Raw genomic sequence first — 23,496 nt, 5'->3', positions numbered from 1 at the left:
ATGTTCCTTGCTTCCATGTTTCTCTCTATCCATCTTAGTCTCTATTATCTTCTTTTCCTTTCCCCTTCAATCTTAACTACCTTCTGGGTCTTTTCCAATGAGTCTCATCTCATTATGTGGACAAAATATTTAAGCTTCAGCTTCAGGTATCAGCCTTACAGTCAATAGCTTTAATTAATTTCTTTAAATATTGATTAATTCGATCTCCTTGCTGTCCAAGGGAGACTCAAAAAAGATCTCTAGCACCACAATTCAAAAGTGTCAATTCCCTGGTGCTTAGCTTTTCTTATAATACAATTTTCACAGCCATGCATTGTTACTGGAAAAACAGCTTTGATTATACAGAACTTTGTGGACAAAGTGATGCATCTGCTATACTCTATGTAGTAAGTCATTATTAGAGTTGGAAGCGACCTAATCAAGTAATCCACTCATTTCATTTGACAGATAAAGAAATTAAGGGCACTGGTTTTCCTGTTATTGTACGGCAAGTTAGTGGCAACCCTAGGTCTGGAATGCCTAAGAGTTGGAGAAGACTTTACTGCACTGTATTTCCCTGTGCTTGTGTTCTTGGGCCTGCAAACTCGAAACAGACCTACAGATGGATTGACAGAGGATGGCAGGCTCTCATGTGGGTCTGGGGGTTGGTTTAGTCCATTTCTTTGATAGTTTAAGGAGCTATAACTTCATTATTGTGGGCACTTCCATCATGTGCACAGTCGGCAACTTTTATCTTAGATGGTTTTCAACATTTACTGTAGTAGAAAAACATATCCACCTGAGGCTAGACTGATAAGGATGTTAAATTTAGCTAAGTTGATCCTCATGTAACACACACACACACACACACACACACACGCATTTAAAAAACCAGTATTTTAAGAAGGGATTCATAGGATTCACCAAACTTCCAAAGGGCTCCAGAACATACAAATCCTCCCCCCACATAAATAATCTTCTCAGAGTATCTAGAAGGCAGTCCATATACGAATATATGTATATTTATATGTATATATCAGTTTAGGTATGTGTGTGTGTACACACATATACATATATAGCCTATATTTAAAGCCTCTCTGTTTGGTAGGCTCTCTCTCAGGGTCATTTACCTCCAGGCCAGGATAAGGCATTAAAGGTGGATTTTAGTGGAAGCCTCTGGCTTTAACATCTTAAAATTCTATAGTTTCCCCCCACACAATGGCAGAGAAGGCAGAGGGCAACAAAAGGGCAGAGTTTTGGATAGCGCCAAATGAGAATTCCCTGCTGATTCAACGGAGGGGTTCCCTTCCCTTCCCTCAGGCCCTTGACTCCAGAGCTAGGCAGGCTTGCCTTGTAGATGATCTGAGACAAAGGTCATTAACTTTTTTGGGTATTTTTCAGCCTTTAGCATTTTGGTGAAACCTATGGTTACCTCAGAACCATTTTTTTTGTTTGTTTGTTTGTTTGTTTTTTTAAAGAAATAAATAGAATACAAAGGATTTCAAAGGAAAAGAATTATATTTGAATATTATATCAAAATACATTTTTTTCATTGAGTTCATAAATCACTGGTTTAGAACCTCTATCTGAAAACATCCTGGAGGCTGTTTTAGACCCAGTTCTTCTAGCTGGTCCTTTGAAGTTATTGCTCTTACCTTTAGCATATGGCTATTTTTGTTCCTTTCTAGGAGAGAGGGCATAGGGGAGAAGAGAATTTACAAATTTACATTTGTGTTTTTTGTGTAGAAAAGGGAGGATGGTGATGTAAGTTGGGGGATGGACAAGATTTAGGAATTTAGTTCTCCCTTCCCTTTTTCTCCCCCCAGAACTCAACCCTGTAGTGTTTGTTAATGGAGTACAAATAAGGTATTTTTCTGGGCTGACGCAGTCTGATAGGATCACCTCAAGAGAAAAGATCAAGGAGTGAGATTGTATTTTTTCTGTTCATGTACATTTGTTTAATCACCAGTTTGGGCCCTTCTGTAATAAGACTGCAGCACTGATTTCCCATCATTGGAAAGGAGTTGATGAGAAGCAAAGGGGTGCATTAGCGATATTGTCACTACTTCCAGTCACCCAAGACCTTCCTGGGAGCAACATGTCAGGAGTGAGTACCACCAGGCTCTCTCTTTCCTCTTCCCTTTTCCTCTAATGCTCCACATCCAGTCTAAGAGAACAGGCACACATTGGGGGCACATGGGCCTTATTTCCTACAAACTATCCTCTTGCAAGGTGAGGATTTACCTTTATTCCTATGTCTGATCCTATGAACAAGCACACATTTAAGGGACCAAATAGGATACTTAGGTGGCTTTTTTAGAGAAATCTGGCTTTGTTCCTCCTTGTTCCTTGTCTCTCCTTCCTTCCCTCAGGAAGGAACATTCCGGGCAGTGTCCGAGGAGGAGCAAGAACTGCGTTCCAAGCTAGAGCGACTCACAACCAAGGACCACGGACCTGTCTTTGGGAAGTGTAGCCAGATGCCCCCCCACACCCTGCAGAAGGTAGAGAAGATCAGTGTGGCAGAGGGGGAAAATGGGGTAGAAAGTCATGACTTAGAGTTAAAGGGACTTTGGAGATCATTTTAAGTTACTGTTATTTTACTGATGAAGCTCAGAGTTGTGAAGTGAATTGGCCAAGAACATTCAGCTATTGTGTCAGAGGCAGAATTTTAAGTCCAACATTCTGACTACTATAGCATGCTCTCTTTCTAAGTTGGGGGGGGGGGGGAGTAATGCCCTAGCTAAAGCAACACAATGTGTTAGCAAAGGTAATGGCCCAGCATCCCTCCATCTATAATTTGTTTATAGTCCCTGAGGTGCTCATCTTAGTCTAGATTATCTCAGTCCAGAAGGTCTGACTGAGGTCATCCTGAATGTTTAGGCCATAACTGTAGGATGGCACATAATAGTACTGAGTGTACTATAGTTTATCCTAGAACAAGACTGATTTTCTTCCTTCCTATTTTATATCCTGTTGCCAGAAAGCTCTGAAGCCAACCATTTCCCTATGATTCTCTAGACTAAAAATCTCTAGAGAAGGGAAGAGGTAATATATAATAAAAGGCCGTTCAGCTTGGATAACAGGAGAAAAGATTAAGAAAAAAACCACCACAGACAAACTTTTGTTTGTAGGGTCTTGGACCTCTGTGGAGCAGTTTTCCTCAAGGGAGAGTTTGAGAGGAACCATCAAGTTCTCATTTGATCTGAATACCTCCTCTTCAGCAATATCACTAAGATATCCCTTTTCCCACCCTAGTGCCCTAACTGTATTATACTGAGAAAGCACATTATAGGCAAAAGCCAGGTTAGACAGCTGATTGCTATCAGAAAACCTAAGACTATGATTCTGGAGCTACAGTGTTACATGGGGACCCAGTATGTCACTCCGTCTGGTATGATGAAGACAGGGTTTTCTTGAGGCAATTTATTATAAGGTCTTGGGTTGGATTTGTTTGAGGATCTTGGGGCTATGTACCATTTGCTTAAAATCCTTGTTTTTGAAAATGGCATAATTTGGAAATGTCTCATATATTGAAAATAAGGACAATATGTGAATTTCCTCCAGTTTGCCCCAACTATGAGATTTTGAAGCTCAAATGAGGATAGTATTTGAAAAAAAATTTATACTCTTTGAGGAAGAAAATTGATACTCATGCATTTGACCAAGTCCTCATTTTTCATCAAGGGCTCATACCATCCTCCTAGATTAAGCTAAAAAGCCTGTTAACCTTGCTGAATGTGGAACTTGGCTCCTTGGAAGTCCAGGTCCCTTTCCCTCCAAGTTTTTTATACTCTTCTCATGTAGCCCTCCCTTTCTTCTCCAATTCCAGGCCAAGGATGAGCTCAATGAAACAGAGGAATCCCGGGAAGTGGCTGTGAGGGAATTGAGGGAAATGATTCAAGAACGAGCTGATTCTGGAGATGACATGGGTCAGTTGGTGGCTGAGAAAATACAAGAGAAGGACGATGACTTCCTCCTACGTTTTGTTCGGGCCCGTAAATTTGACGTCGGCCGTGCTTATGACTTGCTTAAAGGTAAGGTTGGGTGCCAGCCCAGGGTGTGTTTGGGGAGATTGATTTAAGACAGTGAGTCTTCCCATACCAAAGCCAGTACCTTTCTGCCTCCCTGGTTGTGCCCTTGCTCTCCCATTAATGCCACTTTCTGCTTGTGGGAACCTTGATTTTTAAAAAATCTGCAAAGTAAAAAGGCTTTAATGGATAATCACTAAGGTCTCTGCTGGCCCAGACGCACTGGGGTCCAATCTTGAAGGCACTATCAACACTGTGCTGTTTTCTCTTTCCTTCATTAGCTGATTTCAGCTTACTTCTGGAAGGAAGAGCTATTTCTTTCTATACCACAGGGAATTGTGGAAAAGAACCAGGTCATAGAATTGGGGCCATGTGCCTAATGGAGTAAGGGTGCTTCTTCTCTCTGCCTATTTAGACATCAAGATTTTGTTTCAAGTTTGTAAATATTGCAAAAGAGAATAGGGGTCACTGGGACAAGTTTCTTAGCTCCTGGGACAGGAAGGTTTTTAATGAGCTAACTAGATAAGAGCAGCAAAACAAATACTACAGAATGACATAATTCCAACAATCTTTCTCAAGTAGACTCTTCCATTGCTTTGTAGAGTTTTCTCTAAGAGCCAAGTCTATGCTAAGCAGAAAGAACTTTTCTCTTGCTTTCAAAGGCAGAATCATAACTAGCAATTTTTGCTTCTTGGTCAAATTACATGAAATCCACTTTCCAGTGCTCCTAGGGAAGCCACCTGTGAAATGAATGTTTTGTAATTTCAGTGCCCTAGCACAAAATCTAATCTCAAATTATAGCTCTGCCAAGGAAAAATGGTCTAACTTGATTTAGTATCAACATCAGTGAGATTGGAGCCAAGCCCAGTAGATCAAAAATGTCTAAAGCCTTTAAGTGAAAATGAGAACATACTACTGCAGATTTCCAGGGATGGAATAAGGGAACAGGCTATCAGGACTGTTTGGCTTTTTCTTCTCACCGATAGGTTATGTGAATTTCCGACAACAATACCCTGAGCTCTTTGAAGATCTATCACCAGAGGCTGTTCGTTGCACCATTGAAGCTGGTTACCCAGGCATTCTCTCTAGCCGGGATAAATATGGTCGTGTGGTCATGCTCTTCAACATTGAGAATTGGGACTATGAGGAAATTACTTTTGATGAGGTCAGTGGTGGGAGGGAAGTAATTTCTCTGTTATATTTAGCCTCATTCTGGTGTGGGTCAAATAATCTCCTCTCATACTCCTGTCTATACTAAGCTGAATTATAAAATCCCATAACCTGTTCTCCAGAAATGTTTCCTCATTCACTCAGTAACTTGGCATACTAATTCACTCTTATTGTTTCTTATATAACAGATATTACTTAATCATGTTCCCTCCAGAATTATCTTTGAAACAGAAAAAAACAAAACAACCAATGATTGCATCTCACAGGGTTTACAACATTTATTCCCCAGAGACCCTACTTTTCTATCAAGGTTAGGAAAGTGTAATATCATCACCAGTCCTCTGTAACCCACTATCCTGTAGTAAAAAACAACAACAACAACAACAACAACTTTTTTGTGTGTGTGTTGAAACTTTTGTGAAACACTGTGTCAAAACACTGTTTTCACTTAAATTATTTTAATCACTGTGAATAATGTATTTCTGGTTTGTTTTCTTTATTTTGCATCAGTTCATACAAACCCTCTTATGTTTCTCTGATTTCTTCATGTTCATTATTTCTGACCAACCAATACTATTCTACTAATTCACATACCACAATTTTTTTAAGCTGTTCACCAAGCATTGGGTACTTTGTTTTCGAATATTTTGTTATCACAAAAATATTGATATGAAAAGTTTTATTCACATGGGATTTATCTTTGATTTGCTTGGGGGACATGAACAATTTAGAAAATTTTCTCACACTGTTCCTAGCTCTTTTCCAAAATGGTTTGACTAAATTGCTGCTCCACCAATTATGTCTTAGTGTGCTTGACTTCCTGCAGCACAGCTAATGCTATTTCTGTCTTATCTTTTGCCAACTTAATGAGTGGGAAGTGAAACTTCTGAGCTATTTTAAATTTCTCTTATTATTAAGGATTGGAAGTACATTTTTTTATTCCTTTTCTGAAAACTGTTCAAATCCTTTGACCAGTAAATTTATTTATTAGGATGATGATTCTCTTTTCCCTGAGAAAAGATAACAAAACTGGGATGATTTCTCCCTTTTCCTTTCCCTTTATTTTCCTTCCCTTATTCCTACCATATCAGGATAGTCATCAGAGTTTTCAGAGGCCACTTTTATTCTCTTCTTCCCACTGAAAAAGTACTAGTCACGCCACAGGTCATTTTATCAATGTCCATTTCCACTCTGGGGTAGACCATCCCTAAAGCAGAATTGCCTCTGGATGTATTTGTTCATAACAACTAAGCAGAAACACCAGACACACAAGGTTTTGGAAGAAGGGCCTCAGTCCTGGACACTAATAATGTAAAGAAATATTCTAGTAGTGGGAAGAGTAATTGGCCTTATCTAGAAGGAGAGAGTTAGTATACATCCCAGGATCTGAATATTGTATGTTGTAGCAAGACAGTTTAAACTTTCCTTATTTCCTTTTCTCCCCTTTGTTGAAGATCCTGCAGGCATACTGTGTCATCTTAGAGAAGCTGTTAGAAAATGAGGAAACCCAGATTAATGGTTTCTGCATTGTTGAGAACTTCAAGGGCTTTACCATGCACCAGGCAACAGGCCTCAGACCCTCAGAGCTCAGGAAGATGGTGGACATGCTCCAGGTAAGGTCATATTTACTTCTTTCCTTTGTTATTTTCCCATAGCTCTTAGACTCATCCAAAAGGCAACTGAAAAAGTCACCTATTTTATTTTTAAATAGATAGGCTTTAAATAAATAAGCTTTAGTTAAAACCAAATAGAAATCAATGTGAATCCAGTATGTTGTTTAAACCTTCCCAAGTAGAAGACAGCACATCTTCCCTTGGTAGTCTATTGCAGTGTTTAACTCTATTATAAGTAAAGTTCTTCTCAATAACTCACCAAAATAGCAAACTCCTTCTAACCAACCCCTTTTCTTGTGAAAGGATGGGGGATATGTGGCATAATGAGGTAAAATAAGAAAATCTTGGCAGTCTATAAAGTGAATCAATTCACTCAGCAGGCAGCTGGCAAAGTTTGGATATTTAAAATGACAAGGTATCTGAAAATGAATCATTTTTCTATATTTGTCTTGCTGGCTCCGCCCCATGATGGCTTATTCCAAATGATAATTGATTTGGCAGGACAATCCCAGCAGGGCCAGTACATAGATATTTAGAAGGGGAGTAAGGGCTCCTGGGTCCTCTTGTTGGAATGGACTATGATGGGCAGGTCACTTCTTCACTCCGTGTTTGAGTCCCTGCTTACTTAAGCAAATTCGGGGCAAATGGTTCTTTCCATTTGGACCTTTCTCAGGGGGTTGTGAGGATAAGTGAAAAGTTGAGAACCAATAAGGGAGATGGGGGAGGTTATCTCTCTGTTTCTGCAGGATTCTTTCCCGGCCAGATTCAAAGCCATCCACTTTATCCATCAGCCGTGGTATTTCACCACCACCTACAACGTGGTTAAGCCTTTCTTAAAGAACAAACTTTTGGAGCGGGTGAGTATGAGAAGGTTACTGTTTACTGAATCAATATGGACAGGGTTGGGAGCAAGAACTGGGCCTACCAAGGGTTCTGGCCAGTAGTCCGTGAACTATAATGATGTTTAAGGCTCAGAAAAGGACAGAGGCTAAAGGGGAACTGGCAATCACATCAGTTAGTCAACAAACATTTATTATGGCCTACTATGTGCCAGGGACTGTGCCAAGAACTAGGGATACAGAGAAAGACAAAAACGTGACCCCTACCCTCAAGGAGCTCACATTCTAAAGCTAGAATCTGTTATCTTACCTTCTGATTTGAAAATTCCAGCTTTAAGTAACTTCATGAATATGTTCAATTAAACAACTATGTGCAGAGTACTATGCTAGACAAAAAAAAAAAAAAACTGTAATAAGAACAGGCAGTTTCTACTTTACCAAATAGGAAACCAATGAAAATTTCTGTGCAGAACATACGGACTAGTAGGGAGATGGATAGGATGCCAACATACATAACTCAAATACACAATACTGCATGGTGAATATATTGAGTAAAAATATTTATAAAACCAAGTGCTGGTCCTGAAGGAAAGTCATTTTTACTTAAGGACTTCAGGGTCAGCGTCATGAAGGAAGTGGCATTTGGCTTGTATGTTAAAATATGGGCAGGAATTCATCAAATAAAGAGAAGAAAATTGGACATTTCAGATAAAGGGAACAGAGTGAGAAAAAACACAGAGCATGTTCAGGGACAAGAATACTTTAGTTCTGCTGCTGGGGAGAATGTGTGGAGAGAACTGCTAGGGAATATGACTGGAAAGCTAGGATGACTCTATGACTCAGCCTTGAATGCTGAGCACAAAGTTTGAATTTTACTTGGGTAATAAAGATCCATTGAAAATTTCTGTACAGAGGAAGAAACATAGCCTGTTCTCTGCATAAGGAAGATTATTCTGGCAATGGTATTAAGGATATATAGGGAAGGGAAAAAGAGAGATGGGAAGATCTGTTAAGAAATAGTCCAAGTAAGAGGAAGGATGTAGGAGGGCCTAACCTAAAATGATGGGGAAGGAATCGACATTTATAAAACTTCTTCTTAGTGCCAGGCACTGTGCTAAAAACTTTACAAAACATTATCTCATTTGATCTACACAATAACCCTAGAAAGTAGGGGCTATTATGATCCTGTTTTAAAGTTAAGGAGACTGAGGCAGGCAGCGGTTAAGTGACTTGCTCAGTCACACATCTATTTATTGTCTGAAGTCGTATTTGAATTCTATTCTTCCTGACCCAGCATTCTTCATACTGGTCCACCTTGGTTTTCTAACTGCAGAGAGAAGGGGCCAGATCTAGAGATTTCACCCAGAGTGTCTTGCTAACTGATTGAATACATCCCCCTGTGTGTAGCACATCTTCCTATTTAGTTGTCTCTCTCGTCTTACCTTAGGTCTTCATTCATGGAGATGACTTGGAGACCTTCTTCCAGGAAATCGATGAAGACATATTGCCTTCTGACTTTGGGGGCACGCTGCCCAAATATGATGGCAAAGTCATAGCTGAGCAGCTCTTCGGACCCCGAACGGTGACGGAGGACACTGCGTTTTAAGAATGCCCACTGTTTTCCCCAGAGACCCTAGTGATCCTTTTTCTGAATTGTTTGTGTGAGGGAGCAGGGGTTTTTGTTGTTATCCATACCTTGCTTCACATAATGCAACCCCAGTCAGGATCAGATGTCCCCGTCTTGTTCACACTGAGTCAGCAAAACTGGGAGATAAGCCTCTAAAACTAGGGGATAGTCTCATTCTTTAATTGTCATTTAAACTACAGGGCAACGGTAGAGTCAAGGAAGGATAGCATGGGGAAGAGAGAAATATAAAAACAGACCAATTTTCTTTAGTACTGTGATGAAAACAAGATATTTGCTGCTGGCTATTCCCACTGCTGTCACCCAAGGGACTGGACAAGCTTCTCCTTTTTAGATTGAGAACATGGGTAGACAGCCTTGACCTGACCCCAGTCATTGCAGTGAGTGTGATGTAGATCACCAGACTTCCAGCTAACTGTTTGGAGTGTATTTCTGGGGAAGCTGGGGGCACATAAAATCTATAAAAGGTAGGCAAATCACAAATGTACATTGTATTCATTGGAAAGCCATTGGACAAATGCTTATCATCTAAATCTGGGCCTTAGAAGTTCTTTGATTCCTTTCTTGACTTCTTGGGTATTCTCTTTTTTAGACCCAAGTTCTTGAGGAAAGCAAAGTCTTTTCAATCTTCCCTTTCACTGGGATCTGGTTGCTTTCTTATTTTATTCTAGCTCATATCCTTCCTATCTCCAGGTCCAGGAATTCTTGAACTTTTTCTTATTTTCCTTGGGTGTCCTTCACAGGTCAATTTCTGTAGACTGCTGTTTGGCTCTTGTTTTTGACTCATTAAAACTCTCCTAGTTTCTTTCCCTCACCACTTTTTTACTTCTTCCCAGACATCTCTCCAGGTAAAATTTCTGTGAATTACTAACCATGTGACCTAGGATTAATCACTTAATCTCTTTAGGTAGTGTTCTTATCTACAAAAGGAAAGATTTGGAGTAAATCAGAAATGTCATACTCAAGGTATAAGTATTTACAAAACTCCCAACGGCATTTCAGATGAGACTAGGATATAATTGGAAACTGCTTAATAAAATAAAAATATAATTTAACATAGATGATGTTAATCTGTAGTTTTCTAAGTCAATATACAGCCCTCAGGGATCTTTGGGTTTGACTTTACTGGACAGGATAATCTTTAATGTTTCTTCTAGCTTAAAATCCTATGATTCTACCTTTCATATTCATTTCTGGGGCCCTTTTCCATGTCTTGGCACATATCTGAATCTTCTTTTCACTTTGGACTTCCCTAAGAGTTTTAGTTCTTATCCACAAATAATGACTATTCAATTTATATGGCACTTTAAGTACATTCTACAGTGGAGAAAATTGATTCTCAAGTGACTTGCTCATGGATCCCAGAGCCAGCAATTATTAAAGTTAGAATTTGAATCCAAGGCTTCTGATTTAGCCAAGTGTTCTTTTTGCTACACCATACTGTGTCTTTTAGCCAATACAAATTACTTCTTTTCAAATTGTGTATTTACACAAGGCTGCTCCTTCTCTGTCTATATCTTCCACAGCAAAGAGTTACACCTAGACTAGTGACATAATGAAAAAAGAGAACAATTCAACATAATTACCCTGTGCTTTTACCTGGGTTGATATCAGTTTTATTTCTAAGGTCTTGGTCTTTCTACTGAAATATAGCTCGTGGGTTAGGATTAAAAGCATAGTCCAACATTAAAAGAAAAATAAGCCTTTATCATACCTTAGGATGAGGTGGGAAAATTTTCCAGGCTCCCTAAAGATGGAATCAAGTGACTTAATTGAGAATAGAAGAGTAGGGGATAAGGGTGAGTGCCCCAGCCCTCTGAGCTCAGAACCAGTTCTCAGTGTTAGAACAGGATCAGAGCAACCTGGAGAGCAGAACTTCAGAGTTCTACTCCCAAACCCTCAGAAACAGCTAAGCCCATAGAGGTCATACTTAACAAATCACAACCAAGAAGACTCCAGCTTGCTCATTCCCAGTCCAGCGCTGCTCTGACTACACCACAGTCGCATCTGCCTTTTGATTAAAAGCAACAATGTCGACTCTTAGGCATCTACCATATACAGAACATCATTCTAGGCCATTAGGGAGATAAGTTTTGACAACATGCAACTCCTTCCATTTTGAAACTTATAGTCTAGTGTGCTTGTAAGAAGAGTGGGAAAAGAGAGAAGGCTTAGAGTTGAATTAGGAAAAGAAAATCATGTAAGTGTCTTGGAGGGATCTGGACAAATAAAACAAAAAGTTGAATTTGGAAAAAAAGTTGAACTTGTGTAGAAATTAAAGAAAATTTTAAGAGCAATTTTTAGACCCAGATCTAGATTCTACACACACACACACACACACACACACACACACACACGATAAGAAACATATATAATTCTAATACATGACAAAGTGCATGAAATACATTAAGTAATACTTTTAGAACTGTGACCCACTGCCAGAAAAACCTTTTCAGAGCCTTAAGGCCAAAGGTAATAGGGTTTTCTCTTTCCTTTTAAAAGAGGAAAGGGTGTGATCATCCTTGATCACTTAATAGCCTCTAACAGTAACCTTGGATAGGGTTTTCGCTAAGTGAGAAGCAGAGCCAGCATTAGGAATAGGCCAAACTAGGTAGCTGCCAAGGGTGTAACACAGAATGCCATAAAAGACACTTAAGAATATTATTTTTTATAAACATAGATTTTCTAATGTCAAAAAATTCCATTCTCCATGGCAAGGTGATAATTATTTTGCAAAGTCAAACTGTGTATGTTAATAGTCTCAAATTTCAAAGCCTCCACTAGACACATTATCAAAGATGCAATTTCAATCACACTTAAAGTTCTGTTTTTTTCTTCCATTTTTATCCATCCTAAGTTTTTTTTATTTTTGGCTGCCATCAGTTGGTCATAGGCAAGTGTGTCCTAGCAGACACAGAGTGCTTGATAAAATACAAACTATGTGGCCCAGTTTTGCCCTTGTAAGGATGTTTTCTTGTGTGTGTGTGTGTGTGTGTGTGTGTGTTTTAGAATAATTTTAGGAAAATAAACTCTGCTCTAATGGGTTCTGTAAATTTCAAGTAAAATAAATTAATCCAACAAGAAACCATACAAAATAAAAAGAACTAAAGTATAAAAGAAAATTAGCTCTCTCTGTTCTTCCCTGTTCACTTTCCCTATGTCCTGACCTAATGGTCAATTGTGTTTTCAGATTTGAGTCTTTTTACTTTTCATTTGAAAAATATTTACCTAGCATTGATTGTTGTTTTCAGAGTTCTTTTACTCTCTCTCTCTCTCTCCCTCTCCCTGTCCCTCTCCCTCTCCCTCTTTTCTCTCCTCAACAAATCTATTTCTTCTCAGAGGCATTTGGTGGCATGATAAGAATACTAGACTTGGAGCAAGGAAGAGCACAATTACTAGCTATATGACTCTGAATATATTGCTTTACCCCTGTCAGCCTCAATTTCCTCCTCTATAAAACAGCCATAATAATACTCAATCACATGGGTATTGTGAAGATCATATGTGCAAAGTGCTCTGCAGACCTTGAAATGTAACAGAAATTTTAGATATTTTCGTTATAAGTGAGGGAAGCTTTTTGCTTTGGGCTTTCCCCCCCTTTTACCCTATTTCTTTTTACCCCAACCAATAACATTTTTAATGTTTCCTGTGTTTCCCCTCATTTCCCTGGGAAAGTCCTATATTGCTTCTCCTTTGTAGTGGTTAGCAAAAACAGCACAATACCCACCATCTTTATAATATTCTGATGATCCTCATACAAATGTGAATATAAAAAACAAAAGGATTTTTTACATGAAAATTTCCCCTGAGAAAGGGAAGGCGGTATATTGTACCTGAAGGGGCCAGAGAGGACAAGCTGTACTGCAAATGACCTCCTAGAAGAATGGATATAGAACAGTAGTAGCAAAAATATTAGCCAATACTTTAAGGTTTAAAAAGCATTTAATATTATCTCATTTGTGAGACAGGTATAATGATCTACATTTTAATTAATGAGCATACTAAGGTCAGAAAAACCCAAGTTCAAATCTGATCTCAGATACTTCCTAACTGTGTGATTCTAGGTAAGTCACTTAACCCTGTTTGCCTTAATTTATTGGAGAAGGAAATTGCAAACCCCTCGAGTTTCTCTGCTAAAAAACCCCATCGTCCACAAGGTGTCCACAATAATTGGACACGACGAAAGAATTGAACAAAAGACAACAAGGTCAATCTTTGAGAAGTTAAGTGACTTGCCTGTGGTTTTCCATCTATCAAATGGGGTAGCTAGGTGATGCAAGTAGAGTGCTGAACCAGTTATCCGTAAGATTACAGTTCAAATCTGTACAGTTCAGACACTAAACTGGACAAGTCACTTGACTTGTTTGCCTCAGTTTCCTTACCTGTAAAATGGGGATAATAATAGCACCTATCTTCCAGGGTTGTTAGTGAGGGTAAAATGAGATAACTTTTGTAAAGTGTTTTGCAAACCTTAAAGCATGATACAAATGCTAGTAGTATTGTGGCACAGGTGGGATTCAAGACTTTGCTGACTCCCCATCCAGAATGTTACCCATTACTTTACACTGTCTGTTGGTGCTAAGGTCAGCATGATCTATTAGCACTTTCATAGAAATTACCACAATTCCAGATAGAGGTCAAGGACACAAAGGCTATAGACCTCAGGACACATATGCTCAGACACCTTGCTGAAAACGAAGTGATTTGACCAAGTAGCAAAGTCAATATTTGAATCCAGGTTTCTTCAATTCAACACACTGTACTGGATTCCTGAGGAGAAACACACACACACACACACACACACACACCCAGGCTTTCTTCCCACAAGAGCATGCATGATGAGAATACTTTAAGGATATGAAGATCTTGGTGAGAAAAATATCGTAGCAGGATGTGGCTTTACATCTAAGTAATAAAAGTGATTATTCTGAGAAAGGAGGAAAACAGGAGTGCAGGGATATAGCCTCTCTACTCCACGATGGAACAACCAATTAATCGACCAGCAAGAATTTTTAAAAGCATACTATGTGCTGGTGGTAGGCACTAGGGATACAAAAGCAAAAATGATGTAATTCCAGCTCTTAAGGAAATTACTTTGTATCAGGAGAAGAGAAGGGTAATGGTACCCTGATCCAAGATGAGGGCTGCCCTCATGTATTGGTCCAAAAACACTTTTTTCCTAGGCTTGTTGCTTCCAAAAGGAGGTAGATGACAATAGGGATGAAACTCTTGAGAGGAGAGAATAGAATCCCCCATGGAGGTCAGAACAGTTCTCATGCTTGAATCCTTTGATGTAGACTCAGATATCATATGGTTGACTAGGCCTGTACAGCAAACCACTACTTTTAAGTCTTGTCCTCATTTTCTCTGAGACCAGTAAGTCTAACCTGTTCCTGAAAAGGAATCCACCTCTCTTTAAGATCTCCAACAAATGACAATCCACCCTTTGCCAATGAGAGGAACCCATTGCCTTCTAAGGTGGTACATTCTGTTAGGGGCTGTTCTAATTATTAAGTTTTCTGAACTGAAACCTGCCTCATTTCAGCTTCATGCTTTTCTCCTAATTCTTTTTGTTCTCTTCTGCCAAACAGAGCAAACCTAATTCTCTTCCACACGACAGCCCCATCAGACTAACTGTACCTTTAATTTAATAATTTAATTGCATGGGTCCAGTCAGAGCTCTTGCCAACAAAATAATTTCAGTGAATTATGGCTGGCTGCCAGAAAGGGAGGTCCCTCTTACTTTGGAATCAAAAGTGAGTACAATAATCCAAAGTAAAGTTGGCTAAAGAATCTTCTGTTCACTTGGAGGGGAGGTGGCTCAATTATTCGGGTAATCCTATAACAAAGAGTCTGGTGGCAAAGTGCTGAAATTATGGCAGTGACGCTGATCAACATCAAGGAAAAGGTCTGTCCACACTTAGTTGAGAAGCTCATTCTATCCCGGTGAAAAGTATAACCAAATCCACGCTGGTAGGATCTAGAGAGTCTGCGGCCCATCCAAACACAGATGTGACAATAATACTGGCCTGCAGGTTGGCTGACAGTCATAACTGTCTGCATCCTGGCTCTGTGTGCCCCAGCAGGACTAGTTATCTTAACTGACCATGACAGCAAGCTGTGGAGATCCGATCCGAAACAGCTTCCCACTGATAATGACCCACCTTATGTCCAGAGGTGGAATGTCTTTCATGTGACAGTTATAGCCTCTTCCCTCTAGGAGTTGTCTATGATCAAGACAGAATGGGAAGGACAGACCTGTCCTCTGACAATGCATGAGATTTTTAATAGTAACATGAGTGTGGTCTCACTTCTTGCCCAGACCTTTCCTACCTCTAGCTTGTCGTCTCTTTTGCTAACGAAGAATGATTCCTCCCCGTGTGAAGGTCAAAGCTCTATCTGCTGTTAGGAAGAGCCCAGCACAAGGCCAACAGATCAGGACCATTCTATTAGCCTAGGTTGGTGTTTCTGTGAGTCATTTCACTGAGATTATGTGCCAGGTACCAAGGAAAGAGAGACACAAAGCAAATCCTTCTCTCAAGGCTTTTACCATCAAATGGGGGGAGAGGAGAAGGGAGAAAAGGGAAGCTATGGAGAGAAGCAATGTGTACAAAAACATCCAGGCAAAGTGAGAAATTTGTGGAGGGCAGTCTCATGCTCTCTTAGAAAGTGGAGGAAAGACTTCCTGGAGAATGGAGTAATTGAATTGGACCTTGAAACAAGGTTGGGATTTTAATTGACAGATATTGGAATAGGGCAAGTCATTCTGGGTGAAGGAGGGGGAGAAGTGCGGTGACATGAACAAAGATGTGGAGAAAAAAATTAGGTAAAAGGGGAGGAAGATGGGGAATACAGAATAGTCTAATTTGGCTGGAATGTAGAATGTATGAAGGTTATAGGAGGCTGGAGGCCAGATTGTGAGGGCTTTGTACACCACATTCCAAGCTCATATTGTGCTTTATTTGGTCGGCAATAAGGAAATGCCAAAGGAATGAATGCCATATTGAAGCAATTTGCCAGATTCAGGCAGATACAAAGGTGCAAGGAGGCCAGCAAGATCATGTAGGAGAAGATTAGACTAGCCTGGTTTAGAAGAAAGCCTGAAGTAATGTGCTGGCTATAAGAATAAAGGAAGGGGGAGATAATTGTTGGAGTAGAAACTACAGGGTCTTAAACTAATTGGATGTTTGAGAGAGGGAAGAGGAAAAGATGAGGTGATGAATTTGGGAGACCGGGAATTATGGTTATATTGTCAGTTAAGTGTCTAACCAGGGATTTGAGCAAATAATGAGAAAAAAGGGCGATTACAAAAGTTCTTAATGTGGGATCCAGGAATTTGTTTTTAAAATATATTTTATAACCATATTTCAACATATTTCTTTTGTTTATATATTTTTAATATTTCTTTTGTTTTATACAGTTAAAAACATTATTTATGAAAAGGGATCTACAGGCTTCACCAGGTTGGCAAAAGGGGTCCATGACACAAAAAATGCTAAGAACTTTGGTCCCAGGAGATCATTATATACTTCAACAACAATACTATATGATGACCAGTTCTGATAGACCAGGCCATCCTCAGCAACGAGATCAACCAAATCATTTCCAAAGGAGCAGTAATGAACTGAACCAGCTATGCCCAGAAAAAGAACTCTGGGAGATGACTAAAAACCATTACATTGAATTCCCAATCCCTATATTTATGCCCACCTGCATTTTTGATTTCCTTCACAAGCTAATTGTACAATATTTCAGAGTCTGATTCTTTTTGTACAGCAAAATAATGTTTTGGTCATGTATACTTATTGTGTATCTAATTTATATTTTAATATATTTAACATCTACTGGTCATCCTGCCATCTGGGGGAGGGGGTGGGGGGTAAGAGGTGAAAAATTGGAACAAGAGGTTTGGCAATTGTTAATGCTGTAAAGTTACCCATGCATATATCCTGTAAATAAAAGGCTATTAAAAAAAAAAAAAGAATCTTTGGTCCACAGTCTTTCAAAAGCTATTATTATGAAAGAAGGCTGTCAAATAATCTAAGGTAAATGAATTTGTTATTGACAAAGAATGAAGAATGTAGAGTTCATAAATAGGGAAGTTAAAAATTGTTATGGATTAGTAATTTAAAATGCACTTTAGAAGTCTGGATTAAAACCAACAGTGATAAGAGATGTTTTGAACAACTTAACAAGACCCTTTTTCTAGTAGGAGCTTCTTAGGAGAATAGAGAAAAATGGTGGTTTTGCTGCTGAGCCTGGCGTTTTCACTTTGTTAAATGTCTATTCCTAAATCTTATACCCTACTCAAGCTGCCTAAGATAAATCTGCAAGGTAATTCATGCATGCTAAGCAATGATTTTAGATATAAAAATGAAAAATTAGCTTTTTGGTTAGAATAATGACAATACACATTTATATGTATTTTAAACCTTACAAAACAATTTCTTTATAGGTACACCACATGAGGTAACAGAAGGCAGGTATCATTATCCTCACTTTACAGATGAAACTGAGGCTCAAACATGTTTGAATGATTTGCCCATAATCACATGGCCATCAAAGTGCCAAAGATAGCACCTGGACTCCTGTCTTCTGATTCCAGGTCCAACGATCTTTTTTCCGTGATGTGTCTGAAAAATAATCACTGCATAAAGAAAATGCCAAGGCCACATCTTGGTTGATTTTGTCCTTTATTTTTTTTTTAAGTAAAGAAATTCCATTGAATCAAAGATAACAAAATTATCATTTTTGTTTGCAATGATATTTGTTTACCACCACACAGAATCAAAATAGGTCCAAAAGTAATATGAGAAAATAAAAAGATCAAGGACACCATTGCTTAATATAATTTTCTTAATAAAGGTAAACATCGCTGTATTTAGAAAAAATTGCATTGTTAGTTGCAAATCTTAAATGCCTTAGGGCTAAAGGATCCCATTTTCTCCCTCCCACACCCTTTAAGATCCAAAAGCTGGAAGGTTTTCAGTATACAAACTAATTTTTTTTTTCAGGGCAGCATTTTAAATTTAGGGAAAAAAAACAAAAACAAACAACCACCTTGCAACATAACAGGAATGTGGAAGTGAAGGCTCTTAAAAAACCTATCTGGAAGCAAATCTGTCAAAATTAAGAATATATGTTGTACGGGAGAGTCCAACCAAAATACAGAAAGAAATACACACTCACTCCCCCTGCCCTGTCCCCTCCCCTCCCCTCCCCCCTCCCCCCTCCCAGCTTTGCTAAGGCCGCTGTAGTGGCAAAAGTCAGAAAGCTCAGGTACAGTGTAGGTCTTCCTGAGGCAGAGTGAACTATCTCATCATCTGGAACCAGTGTGGAAGGAGAGAGATTTTTACTTTGAATTGTGCTTTAGGAAAAATGAAAAGGGTCTGTTCCCTCATTCTTCCCTGCCCCCACAAAAAACTACTTCTGAAATAAAGAAAAATTATTCATGGCCTGAACAGTTTGTGAAATGGGTGGGTTTCATTAGGCCCAAGGTGGTCAGCTGAATTTTTATGGCCTGTTGGCTACCATATCATGAGAGGCCTGGAAGAAGGTTGGATATTGAAATGGAAGGCGCTTCTGCAAATCCTTCAAATGAAGGCTGTTCTTGAATTTATGGCAATAGTGGATCTCTTGGCTAATGTGAACACAATTATTTTTCAAAAGTTAATATCTTAAGTTAAGGTTTTATTACTATTCATCAAAAATGAAGCAAAGATTTAATGGTTTTATGTAAATTAGAATTTGTAACCTAACCCAATGGTTAGGAATTATGTAAGTCCACTCATTAAATATATGAAAGCTTTAGTCAACATTATAATTAGGAAATTAAGGAATAGATGAGACTACTACAGAGAAGGTTGACATCCTAGAAGAGGCAGCTCTTTGATGAATGGTACCTGAAAAAAGGGTTGGCTGGTTTGACTTTCCTGTCTTGGGGACTGGCCTCCTGCCAAGCCCCTTTGTAAGAGAAATGCTTGAAGTGTTGAAAAAAGCAACAGTGGTCAGAAGCAGCAGCTTTTTAGATTGGAAGGTCTCATAGCTCTCTGGCCCTTTGGCAACAGTGATCCTCATCTTGACGAGGCACAGAGAATTAAATATCTTTTGCTTTACTGGTAAAAGGGAAGAAAACTTCTTTAGCTGCTTATTCTCCTAGGGTTAGAAGTGGCCCAATCTGTATAGGTTTAAGAGGGGCAAACCCAAACTCAGTATCTGTGAATCATTTATTTGATCCAAGGTGGCCTAGGTTGTAGCCTAGGCAGAGAGAGTTCTATAAGTCTGAATATTTGGTGAATTTGGGACTAGATCTTAGGATCCACATGAGTTATATAATGAGAGTGGGGACTATACATTTTCTATGTCTGATGATAGTTCTGGTTCAGTCTCACAGCAGAGAGACACTACAAGATTATGGTAGATATCAGAGGATTTCCTGGATGCTCTGGGTTTGAAGGAAGACTTTCCAAGGACATTGATAGGACACTGCAATGATATAGTACTAAATGGCCCTTTTGTACTGCCTGAAGGATGAAGACCTGTAAGATCTTTAAAGCTAGCATATTGCCTCAATAATCTTTACTTCAGGTCTAAGTCATAATCAGAATAGAAGAAGAAAAGCAGCTCAAATCCTACACATCTGCTCACTTATAAAGCCTAAATAGGAACAAAAGTTACATTGTGCCCCTGGAGCTCACATTAAGTCACATTTTAAAGAGATCTGTAATTTGGATGCATGGCATGTGAACTTAGCTATATAAAGAGCTATATGTAGTTATGCTGAAGACTACAAATTGCTTTAATCACTGAATCACATAGAGCTAGCTTTGGAAAAAGAAAGGCTAAGTATGTGAAATTTTCTACCTTAGGAAGAGTCTCATTGTCCTGCTTGGCTCATGTTGAATGATGATGATATTCAACTGATCCCCATGAAACACGGGCCAAGATTACAAACCCTTTGAGTTGAGAGAGGGTTTCAGGTAATAATGGTCATGCTACAGAAAATCCTGAAGGGACGGTGGTCTTTGTTAGTTTTCTAAAATACAATTGCTTTTTCTCTAAACCTTATTAAGATAAGCCTTGACACAGCTATTATTACATGGACAAGGTATCTAGAGAAGGTAGGAGTGGTAAGACCCAGTCTAGAGGTTCCGTAAACAAATCTGGGTTAAACGAACAAATCTGTGTTGACCATCAATGACTAATAATTAGATGATAACTGAGCCAAGATCTTCCTAAGGAGACTCAGGAATGCAGAATCCTTCTTTCAGATAAACTTCCACATTGGAAAATGTGGTAACATAACATCTACACAAGATGAAGGGTAACTCTAAGGGCATTAAGCTAAGAATGCAAACCAAATGAAAAAAAGGTCTCTTCTGCCTTTATCTTACTCTAGTAATGAGAGCTTCTCTCCCAGGGAGACGAATGTTTGTTTTCCAAATCTGTTAAAAGTGTATCCTTAAATACAGATGCATCAAGAGGGCTTCATATAACTTTCCAAATGGCAACTGCTCCTTCCTCTACTACACCAAATACTAAGCTGGTCTGATTGAATTATTTCATTGTGTCTTAATTCCACTTTTTGAGATGGAAAGAGTACAGAAGAAGAATCCAGTGGGAAGAAATATGAACATTCATTACACTTTAGTTTAATTTATCCCCACTGCCCCTGTGTTTGTAGAGGAGGAGCTCAAAACCTTATTTTAAAGTAGACTCACAACTTTCAACACTATGTTAGCCTTGATTGGTATAATTTTTATTTCTGGTTAAGGCGAGGTAGAGTAGCATTTGAAAAATAAAGCAGGGTTTCTTGAGACTGTGTATTAAGAATATCTAAAAACAGATTTAGGAAATGGCCAGAAAGGTTTTCTTCGTTTTATACAAGTCATTTTCATGTGGATCCAACCAATCAAATGCAGACAGGTTACCAGGGTAGCAAACCAGAAAACAGAAGGAAAAAAAAAATCACTACTTCTTGGTAATGACTACTGGTTGTCAAGGTGGTCTGAAAGGAATGAAATAGGAAGCTTGGAGGAAGGGAAAAGAAAATCTCCATATAAAATGATACATTACATCCATGCCTTATAGGGAAACTGGCATTTCTCTAAATTCAGTGCCTACTCATATTCACTCAAGAAGCAAACAAGAACAAGAATTTCCTTGTAAGACAAAAAGCCTCACTCATACCCTCACCCTCATTGTGGTGAAGAGACTGGAATACGTACAAAGGGTTTCAGTTGATTCCACTTGGGCCAAAATGGAATGTAAATGCCACCATCAGTTTACACTTCACAAAAGAATGCAGCTGGGAAGTTGTCCACAAGATGTTGCATGTTAAATTCTTGCTATATAATTACAAAGGCTGAAAGATAGATGTGATTCTTTCCCAACAAAAGCAATTAATGATATTGCTAAGCAGTCACCAGGAAACAAATGATCATGGAAAAAAGACATGACTGGACCTTTTCCCTACCTTTGTTTTTTATGTATAGGATAATGGTGATCTGATCCTTTTTTCCCTACTGAATGTAGCAGCATATGCATATGTGCCAGTTATTAGAATAGGCCAGGAAATGGCCAAAGGCAAACAAAAAGGAGTCTACCATTTTTGATACAGTAATTCAATGGTTATAAAATTATTGCTTGCTTTAACTAATCTAAGTTCAGAGAAGTGATGCCAGTAACAGGAAGTCTATGTTTTAGATTTTAGTTGTGAGTCGGGAAGGGAGTTTGGGGGACAGAATTTTTTCACCACAACCAAAGTGGCTAATTGCCAAATAAAGGCTAATATTTTAAAGTGCTAATTGGTGCTAAAAGAGTGTCATAGGAAAGGCAATAAAGAATAAAACTTGGAAAAGAGTTTACAATAAATGGAACAGGGAAATAATCAGAAAGCAAAATGGAGATCAAAGGAGTTCCAATATTTTTCAATATTGGTTGTTGTTCATTTTTATAAGATGGTGATCTAATGATTGTCACACAGAATTTCTTCCAGGTAGAAATTGTCATTATCATCAGTCACTTGGGGCAATACACGTATCCTTCTGTCAATGGACATAAAAATAATGCCTTCAAAGTGCCTGAGTACTTCTCCCCAGCTGAGCTTTCCAATTTAGCCTCTACTTATTGCTGGAGTCAAGGAAGTTAAAGAAGGTAAAAGACTGAAAAGGATGCCTAGTAATATCATTATGAGTGCTGTACAATCCCATATAGCAACTGCTGGTTTTAGCAACTTTAGATTATAGAAATCACTGGATGTTTTAGATACACACGTGCCAACAGATCAGGAAAAAGATAAAACCCCAAATCGCAACCAACATTTTTTGACTTGAGATCAGAAAAGACTATCTGACAGTACATAATTAAAGGAGATTCAATAAAAATTATGTTCTGAAACAGACTACTTTTCAAATGGAGATGTTTAACTTTAAACTTAAAATTCTACTTTTAAACTGCTGAACTAGGGTTAAGGAGACCTGGGCTAAAAGAAAAAAAAACAGCACATAATTCAGTGCTAAAGAAAATCCTTTACATAAGTAATGAGGAAATAAAAGAAAGGCAAAAATAATTTCAAGGCTTCTTGTTTGATGAGGGCAAGAATTCAAAGAACAGGAAGTCATTTGGAATTCTGTTCTCTCAAAGTCTAGACAAATATCAATCATTATATAATTTTAGAGTTGGACAGGCCTTCAGGTATCAAATAGTCCAACTCTCATTTTACAGATGAGGAAACTGAGGCTAACAGCAGTTAAATGACTTGCCCAAGGTCATAATGGCAGAAGTTTTCTACCCATTACCCTCTACTATAAATGCACAAAAGGCAACGTGCCTTCATTATGCCCAAAGCTCATAGTCACTGATACACAGACACCTCTGGTTATAAACTTCAGTAAGAAATTCTAAACACAAGATAGTTCTAAACTAAAATCTTTGCTGAATAGGGAGAAAGACCCTTTAGGAAGTGTTGTAAATATGGAGCTTGGCTTATTATAGAAGCTGATTCCCCCCCCCCCCCCCCCCCCCCCCCCCCCCCCCCCCCGCTTATGGAGCTCACATTCTCCAAATTCACATGCTAAGTGCTTCAAGCTCCCTCTCCAAGTATTGGCTTGGAACCACAGGCCCTTTCAGAGTTGAAACAACGGCACAAAGTATAGACACAAAACTCTAGGATACATCTTGCCACATTCTTGGGAAGATTTTTTTGATTGGCAAAGCAAAGA

At 38.8% G+C, this 23,496-nt stretch overlaps 1 protein-coding gene across 1 annotated transcript; it reads left to right on the top strand.

Annotated features, from left to right (window-relative positions):
- The first annotated feature begins 1,546 nt into the window (after positions 1-1,546).
- Positions 1,547-12,102, top strand: RLBP1 (retinaldehyde binding protein 1). Its single transcript, XM_031955576.1, has 7 exons — positions 1,547-2,086; positions 2,352-2,480; positions 3,809-4,013; positions 4,994-5,172; positions 6,632-6,790; positions 7,537-7,647; positions 9,077-12,102. Exons 1-7 carry the CDS (start codon positions 2,078-2,080, stop codon positions 9,233-9,235), a joined length of 951 nt encoding a protein of 316 aa, XP_031811436.1. The 5' UTR covers positions 1,547-2,077; the 3' UTR covers positions 9,236-12,102.
- Positions 12,103-23,496: the final 11,394 nt, after the last annotated feature.

Source organism: Sarcophilus harrisii, chromosome 2 (assembly GCF_902635505.1).
Source record: "Sarcophilus harrisii chromosome 2, mSarHar1.11, whole genome shotgun sequence".
Taxonomy (NCBI): Eukaryota; Metazoa; Chordata; class Mammalia; order Dasyuromorphia; family Dasyuridae; genus Sarcophilus; species Sarcophilus harrisii.
This window is presented reverse-complemented; position numbering and strand designations above follow the sequence as displayed.